Source organism: Neomonachus schauinslandi, chromosome 14 (genome assembly GCF_002201575.2).
Source record: "Neomonachus schauinslandi chromosome 14, ASM220157v2, whole genome shotgun sequence".
Lineage (NCBI taxonomy): Eukaryota > Metazoa > Chordata > Mammalia > Carnivora > Phocidae > Neomonachus > Neomonachus schauinslandi.
Window position 1 is genome coordinate 90,541,406 of NC_058416.1, and position 8,780 is coordinate 90,550,185.

The following is an 8,780-nucleotide window of genomic DNA, read 5'->3' on the forward strand; positions in this document are numbered from 1 at the left end:
GGGCGAAAGGCATGCTCTGGCCGGGCTCTGAAATGAGAACACAAGGTTAACGGATGGTGCCTGGTGCGGGGCAGGGGGCAGGCGCGCCGGGCCACGGTCCTAGCCTGGAGCAGGCGGCGCGCCCAGCGCAGGGCAGGCGTGCGGCGGGGCGCGGCTGGGGACAGCGGGCAGCCGGGGGCGCGTGGCCCTGGGAGGCCTGCACCCACCGAGTTCAGAGGGCGGCGGGGCGGGGAGGGGGGCGGGGGGCGTCTGTGCGGCGGAGGCGGACCCCACGGAGGCCCCGCCCACCACTGCTGGGCGCCCTCCCCACCTCCAGCAGCGCTTTGCTCTGGGCTGAACCTGCGTGCGTGACAGCCCAGCCTTGGCGCTTGGGCGCCTTCCGGCTCCGGGCTGTGCGCTGTGCACGGCCGAGCTCCGCCCGTATTTGCAGAGGACCTGGTCGGCCTGGCTCTCCGGATCCTAGCCCGGCGCACACGGGGAGCCTCATCCCGCCATCCTGGGCCCGCCTGGCACAGCGCCCTCCCGGGGCTGCCCCAGGCCGGAGGTGCCTAGCCACTGTGCCCCCACCCGAAGTCGCCGCGCACAGGTTCTCTCTGCTGGGGCATCCTCCACACCAGCTGAGCAGCAAGTGCACCCCGACTGCCTCGCCGGACAAGGCCCTTCTTCCCCAGGCCCCGCATGGGGCTCCGCAAGCTGGGGACCCTGGTGCGTTTACCCGAGAGGGCGCAGGAGCTCAGTGTGGGTGGTGAGGGCCTGGGCCAGCGCCCTGGCCTCTGACCCAACCCCTCCCCTTTGCTAACCTGGCACCCCGCGTTTGTGAGCGTGAAGAAGGGTTCTAATCTGGTGGCTGCCCGGGCAGGGCTGGTCTGGGGGAAGCTGGCTCAGCTGTAGGGAATTGTCGTGATGCTAGATCCCCAAACTGTCGGACTTTCTAAAGAACTCAGAAGTCCAGGCCAGCCTATAAAATCTCCTGATTTAAAAACAAAAATGGAACAGCACTGTGGGCAACGCAAAGTGAGCCTCTCTGCCCAATGTCAGCTCCTAGGGGCTCCCCCAGGCGGCCCCCCCAGCTGGCAGGGCGGCACCAGGCCGTGGGCTTTTATACCGAACTTGCTGCTCTCCAGGCCTCCTCCCCGGAAGAGAAGGCAAACTTCTGCTTCTTTGCCAAACTATCTGCAGGAAGTGCCACTCTAGGAGCTTTCTCCATCAGAAGGAGAAGCGTCATGGAAAAACAGATCCAGGCTTTGCCCAGCCCACCCGTGAGCACCCGCAGGCAAACACGGGGAATCGGGGGGTGTCAGACAGGACCGGGCGAGGCCTGGGCTCTGCCTCCCTCAAGGAAGGTTACTGGGAGTCCCGCCGGCCGGTGAGGCCTTGGGAGCTGGCAGCAGGCTCGGGAGGAGCCCCCAGGAGCGGCAGGTGCTGACACTCTGCAGAATCTGCCCAGGACCCCAGCATGTGCCCTGGTGACAGAGTATCTCCGAGGCCCTGCCAGGGCCCTGTGCTGGGAGAACATCAGAGTCTCGTCGGTGCAAGGCGGCAGTGAGCTGGCAGCCAGGGCTGGATGCTGCCTTCTATCCACCATCACAATGCGTGCCCGTGTCCCAGAGACCTTCCACGGTGGGGTGCTTTATCCCCCAGTGGAGTTTTCCTCTTCGTGGCCTTTTTCACTGCAAAGCCCACAAGGGTCCTAGCACCCGTCCGGCCCTTTGTGTGTCTCCCCCATGGGGGCTGGGAACGGCTGGAGGATGGCGGCCACACTGCTCACCCAGGCAGGTGCAGGGCCCACCGTGGGAGCGAAGGCCCGAGAAGGCAGGCAGCGTGTGGGCACACACATGAGGGAAAGCCTCCAACTTGGCTCTTTGGAGGCCTCAGGCTCAGGTTCCCCATGAAGCCCCTCACCGGCGGCCACACCAGAGGTGGGAGCAGAGGATGTGGGGCTCTGGGGGGAGGTGTCTGCGAAGGGGCCTGTGTGTGGACCCCATGTTGCCCCCTACACCCCACCCCCCTCTGGCTTCCATGTCCCCTGGAGCACCGATCACCCCAGCTTCTTCCTTGCATGTAAATGCAGAATCCCTGCTGGGCCTGCTCCTCCCCAGCCCCTAGTGCAGCTCCGAGGCTGACTCTCCAGCGGCTGGCTCTGTGATCGATCAGCACTTACAGCCCGTGGGGGCAGGCGGGGAGAGGCCTTCCCTGTTCTGGGTCTTCACTCAATTCCTGGCACTGAGCTGGGCAGCCCGAGGGTGCCAAACAGACTCTCCTGAACCCCTCCTCCTGGACTTTTCGGCCAAGTGCAGGACAGGAGGTTGGAGGAGTTTCCCAGCACAAACTCAACAATGAGGAAGAAGCCGAGCCAAACCCACGGGCCCCCCACAGCAGGGTGAGGCCGTCCGGAGCCGCCCATAGCCCCAGCACAGGGAAAGGGAAGGGGAGCTCCAGGCCGCATGGCAGGAGCCGGTGACCCTGGGCCACTGACCTTGAGGGTGTTGTGGGATGTGCCACTGGGCCTCCTCCTGCCCCCGTCCTCCAGCTGCATCTCAGAGTAGAGCTCCTCCTCGTCCTCCTCCATGATGTCCGAGAGGTCAGAGCCGCGGCTGCTCTCTGTGTGGTACTCGTCTCCGTGGCAGGAGTGCGGCTGGGGGCCAAGAGAGGGGACACTGTGGGGGTCCGTGGTCTGGGGGCCACCCAGGCCCTCCTCACCTACCTTCCCCTGCTCTCTGCATGCTCGCAAGCCCCAGGCTCGTGCATGTGCACGTGTGTGTGTGCATGTGAGTGCACGTGTGTGCATGTGCCATGCACATATCTGTGCGTGCATGTGTGCGTGTATGTGTGCATGTGAGTGCGCATGTCTGCGTGCATGTGTGCGTGTGAGTGTGCATGTGAGCGCATGTGTGCAAGTGTGCATGTCTGTGCGTGCATGTGTGCATGTGAGTGCGCATGTGTGCATGTGCATGTGTGCGTGAGTGTGCATGTCTGTGCGTGCGTGTGCATGTGAGTGCGCATGTCTGTGCGTGCATGTGTGCGTGTGCATGTGTGCGTGTGCGTGTGTGCGTGAGTGTGCGTGTGAGCGCATGTGTGCATGTGTACGAGTGTGCATTCTGTGCGTGCATGTGTGCATGTGAGTGCGCATGTGTGCGTGCATGTGTGCATGAGTGTGCATGTCTATGTGTGCATGTGTGCATGTGCATGTGTGCATGTGCATGTGTGCATGTGAGTGCTCATGTGTGCATGTGAGTGCGCATGTCTGTGCATGCATGTGTGCATGTGCATGTGTGTGTGAGTGTGCATGTGAGTGCGCATGTGTGCGTGCATGTGTGCATGTGCATGTGTGTGTGAGTGTGCATGTCTGTGCGTGCCTGTGTGTGAATTTGAGTGCGCGTGTCTGTGCGTGCATGTGTGCGTGCATGTCTGTGCGTGCATGTGTGCATGTGAGTGCGCATGTCTGTGTGCATGTGTGCATGTGCGCGTGAGTGTGCATGTGTGCGTGAGTGTGCATGCGTGCGAGTGTGCGTGTCTGTGCGTGCATGTGTGCATGTGAGTGCGCACGTTTATGTGTGTGCATGTGCGTGCGTGCAAGTTGCCCCCATCCATGGTGAGGAAGGCCTGGACGTCCCTATCCTGTCAAGCTCAGGGAGCCAGAAGAGCACAGATGGCCAGTCCAGGTCTGCTAGCTCCGAGCTGGCAGGAACTGGCAGAGACCCTCACAGGCTCGGGCACACCGCATGTGTGCAACACAGAGCCACAGGGTGGGAAAGTGCACGTATGTGTGCCATATAAAAGCATTTAAGATTTTTACAAATACGGTGTCGTCTAACACACACGCACACCCTGGGCTGTCCGGAGAATAGCTGGTCCGGGCAGGAGGTGGGCCCCGTGCACAGGCGGGCCTCACGCTGGGCCCAGCTCGCTCGTGGACACCTGACGGAGCCTGTGCGTGGACTACATCCAAACATCCTATAGGATGAAAGGTGCACGTGGTAATGTGCGTGCACACACGGACACGGACAGCCCTGGCCGGGCACCATGACACCCGGCCGCTGCAGCTTGGCGCCACACTCACTCACAGTGTCGGCATTCAGTATCTCAAGTATTTAAAGCAAAAATACGGAAGGTTGCCACAACCCAAACCTCACACCCAGGCGAGCTCAGATTTACGACCACGTTCCGTTTTGCTAGATGGTGTTGATTAAGAACAGTTTATTTTCCTGGTGGGCAATAAGACAAATGAATTTAATAGCAGCCTGTGACACATTTATTAAAAATACTCCAGTTTTCAATTACTAGCCCAGATAAAGACGTGTAACCACTTCTGGCCACATGAAGTTCGAGGCCTGCTGGAGGCAGGAAGCTCTGCGTGCCTTGTGGGGAGAAGGGGCCAGGAGGGATCTCAGCCTGAGCCTCTGCAGCCTCGGGGTGGGCCTGGCTGCAGCTGTAATTCTTTCACTCAAGGGCCAAGTAGAAGACATACAATGAAGGGCTTTAAATACACAAAGACCAGCCTGGTTTTAAGGCGGTCTTCCCCAGGCGTCCAGGAAACTCCCTTGCACGAGGATACGGTCTCATCTGATTCCAACCCACTGATGTCAGAATAAACTCATGGAATGGAAGGAGGGGTCTGTCACTGGCCAGATACATCACTGATAAGCCGTCGATAGGAATCCTATTCCTCTCTTGTTGCTGGGCACGTGACCCAGTCTGCTCAGTGAGAGGTAGCAGCAAGTCTGATGGAGCTTCTGGAAAAGACTTTTTTCCCAGTTAAGAGAAAAGTGCCTGAAAAGCAAGCCCCCTCTTTTTTTCATCCGTCCCTTCCTTCCTTCTTGGGGTGCTGTCACATGAGGGTGTGATTATTGGAGCTATGGCAGCCACTTTGCAAGCAAGAGGAAGGCCAAAAAGCATGGAAGATTCAGAAGCCAGAGCCCAGACACACTGGACAGCTGAAGCAGTCTGGCAACGTCCTCCTGAGGCTTCCCATATCGTGGGTGGTGAAATGTCTTCATCACCTTTGTCGTTATTAGGTGGGCATTCTGTGTCTTATGTTAAAATGCGTACAAGTAGAACTATTTTAATCTTGCAGACAGAGTCTGATGGCTGGAGGAGCTGGGCAACCTGCCCACAGAGCTACGGCTGAGCAGCGGCAGGGCCAGGATGTGACCCCGAGTGTGTGAGCCCGACGCCCCCGAGGCCATGACGCTGCCCTGCCTCCCGGCATGGCAGGTGTCCCGTGACCTGTCTGCTGTGTCTTTGTGGGACACCCCCAGGCTGCCCAACTCTCCAGCCCTTCCTGTCTCTTGTCCAGACAGTCAGGGCTGCTTCCGTTAGAGTGCACGTGATCAGAACCCAGAGCCACAAGCCAGGCGGGGCGCATCTGCTGCGCAGGAGCCTGGGCTGGGAGGGGAGCACTGACGGCTCGCGCTCTAGGTGTAGGACGCGGATCCTGCGTGTCGGGCTCTCCCACGATGCCTGGCATATACCAGATGCCCAACAAACATTTGTCTAATTAAGGAAAGTGGATGAACAAAAGGTGGGTTCTGCTAAATTGACCAGGTGGTCATCTGTAGGTTTATCTGACCCACCCAATCGTCCCCGTGACCAGATGCCGGCACAGGGTGGTCGGGGAGGGTGGGAGCCTCCCATCTGGACTTCTGGAACTGTCCCCAGAGGAGGTCACACTCAGTAGCTCTGGCTGAGGCCAGGGGAAGCCCACAGGGACCCCACTCTCACACTCACCTGCTTGCCGAGCTCTGAGCCTTTCAGAAAGTCGTCCACCGAGGCGCCTCTCCTCTTGATGTCTGGGGAGTCGTAGCTGTCCTCCTCATCTGAGTTTGTGTACTGCCCGCCGCCCCTCTCCAGGAAGATGCTCCTTTTCTCTAACTTGGAAGGAGAAGGAAAGGAGCAGTCAAGAGGGGCTGGTGAGGGGCAGGGGGCTTCCAGGCCCCCATGTCTTCTGGGCTGGGCCTCTGCTTCGTTCAGCCCCCCCGGTCCCCTGGGAGCTACTGCGGGCAGGGACCCGTGTCCAGTGGCCCAGCGCTGGCCTCTGATGTGCTGCGCCTGTCCCTGACCAGAACCACTTCCTGCCTTTGCTGGAGGAAACCTAGGGATACCGATGGAAAGTTCTCTCTCCACCTGGCTCTTGATCTCTTCAACACTTTCTTGAAAAATAACATTCAAAGGTTTGCTTTCTCTCCATGCCCTCCAAAAGGTGAGCTGCCTGGGGAGTGAGCAGCCCCAAGCTCTGGCTCCAGCCAGCTCTCGGGACCCCGCCAGGGGGTCTTAGGGGTGCCATCCCAAAGAGCAGAGGAGAGCCCACTCCCCTGCCAGGCCCTTCCTGCCCACAGAGCTTCACTGAAAGCACCACAACGTTCTGGGCCCAGGCTTCTGCTTTATGAGAAACAACACAGCGAGGGTGGGCCCACTTCCTTTCGTCAGAAGTCACAAATTAGTGTTTAATTGTTTAAGTATTTGAGGCCAGTACTGAACCAGTTGGGAGAGCTCACACAACAGCTGGGGTTTCTGGTGTTTGGGGAGGACCAATGGCTGTCACTACACCATGCATCCCTCCCCACTGTCCTGCACGTGGCCTGTGTGACCCAGCTCTGACCCTTAGGGTCTGCACCCTTCCTGAGGCTCCCTGACCCGGTCCCCACCCAGGGCCAGGCTGACCCAGGCTTTGGGACCTCCAGGCGTCCGCACGGATATCTCCACCTGCAGCTCAGAGAGGACACTGTCGGGGCTCACTGTCCTGGAGGGACCCTACAGCAGGACGGGCAGAGCCGAGACGGATGCTGACCGCTGCTGTCGCCTCGGCCAGAGCCCCGAGTGCAGGCCACAGCAGACATGCCGGACACCCTGGTAGACCAACACACCCGAGGAAGAGATGGGGGCTTTGTCCCAGGCAGGCAGGTGCGGGGGGGCACACGGTCTAGCCAGTTCCGGATCCTACTCTCCGGGGCCTGGACGGGGCACCACTTCATAGGTGTTTCTTACTACGTCATGTCTCACTGCACATCTCGTCTGGAATACGGCGCCACCATAACCCAAATGCTCCCGTCCCCATGGCCCGGACAGTTCCGGGTAACAGGCACGCGAGTGTATTTTTCTATGTGCACTTCTGCACGTAGGGACATGTGTATATACACACGCCTGTCTACCTGTGCACGTAGATATGTCTGTGTGCATGTGTGTGTGGAAACAAGTCTGCACACGTGTAGAAGCGTGTGCATGCACGCACAAGCATGCGCACACACGTGCACACACAGCTGAGGCTCTGAAGCCGCAGAACCAGGACGTGAGCCTCGTTCAGGAAGAAGGTCTCCAGGCCGACTTCCAGAAAGCACCTCTCAGACCCTCAACACAGACAGAGCCTGGGGACTGGGCCGCTCACAGCCTGTTGTCGGAGCTGAGCCAGGCTGGTCGAGAGGCAGTTTCTCTGGGTTCGTGGGCCCATTTTCACATACTGAGAATACATTTTGATCCCATCAGGATCTGGCCGAGAAAGCAGTCCATGGGCACAGGGAGGCCGCACGGCATCCCTCCCTCCCAGGCAGCCCCAGGGCGCCAGTGCCTGGAGCAGCCCCCTCCGCAGACCAGTGAGGAGAAGCCCATTCTTACCCTGCTGCTCTCGGCCACTCTCTGCGCGGCTTCCCGGGCCATGGCCTTGGCGACGGACGTGGAAACCGGGGTGCCCTGTGGCTGTGGGAGGATCCGGCTGGGCGAGGGGGACCGCCTCCCCAGGCCCGAGCCCTGCAGGCTGGGCGGCTCCAGCATGTGCCCGTGGGCTGGGGCCAGGGCCCCACTCTGCTCCCAGGCCCCGTCCATGGCGACGTGGGGACCCAGGTGTTCATCTTTGGTATCGGGGGCTCCGGCACTTGCTAAGGGCTTCGGTGTGGGAGTTCTCAGGTGGGGGGTTGGAGGCACCAGGAGGTCGGGGGGGATGGCAGCAGGGGCGGAGTCCGTGGACTCGCCCTGCGCAGAGAGGGTCCGCACGGTCACGCCCTTGGCTTCCAGGCTCCGCAGCCGCACCAGCTCCACGGCTATGCTGTCCGCCATGGGGGAGGTGACCTCAGCCACCTGCACACAGAGAATGCCCGTCACGGGCGGCCCGCCTGCCCGCAGCTTCTCCCCCTGCACCCTGCCGGACGGGGGCCAGCCCCCAGACAGCCTCCCAGGCCCGGGGACTGGGACCCTATCCATGCCCAGCTCAACCGCGTGCCCGGCCCAGAGAGCCTCAGAGTGGGGAGCAGGCTGGGGACTTCCACAGACCCCACCCGTGCCGCTCTTGGAGGTTCCTGGGCTCCAGTGAGGGCCACGCCCTTCCTTCCGTGTCCAGAACCAATTCAGATATAGATGCAGGGGCCTCAGAGGCATCAGAAACCAGGTATGAACTGCCAAAGCTGGGTGGGGGGAGAAAGGGCCAGGCAGAGGCCAAAATGGACTTCCTGCTATCATAAAGCAAGGATATACTTCTGCATGGGCATACCCTGCCTGCAGGCTTCCCCATGGAGGGGGAGCACGGGGGAGTCCGGGGGAGGATGGGGAGCACAGGGGAATCCCGGGGGAGGACGAGGAGCACGGGGGAGTCCCGGGGAAGGGGGGGAGCACGAAGGAGGAGGGGGAGCACAGGGGAGTCCCGGGGAGGAGGGCAAGCCCAGGGGAGTCCCGGGGAGGAGGGGGAGCACAGGGGAGGAGGGGGAGCATGGGGGAGTCCTGGGGAGGAGGGGGAGCACAGGGCAGTCCGGGGGAGGAGGGGGGGCATGGGGGAGTCCTGGGGAGGAGGGGGAGCA

General features: G+C 61.0%; 1 protein-coding gene across 7 annotated transcripts in view; it reads right to left on the minus strand.

Annotated features, from left to right (window-relative positions):
- The window catches only part of RIMBP2 (RIMS binding protein 2), an 80,726-nt gene that overhangs the window by 18,525 nt on the left and 53,421 nt on the right, over nt 1-8,780 (minus strand). For all 7 annotated transcript variants that reach the window (XM_021698623.1, XM_021698621.1, XM_044921052.1 and 4 more), the window contains 3 exons: nt 7,609-8,067; nt 5,728-5,871; nt 2,477-2,635 (listed from right to left, as the gene is read on the minus strand). In XM_021698623.1, the coding sequence (XP_021554298.1) occupies nt 2,477-2,635; nt 5,728-5,871; nt 7,609-8,067 (762 nt within the window). The remainder of the gene's footprint in view (nt 1-2,476; nt 2,636-5,727; nt 5,872-7,608; nt 8,068-8,780) is intronic.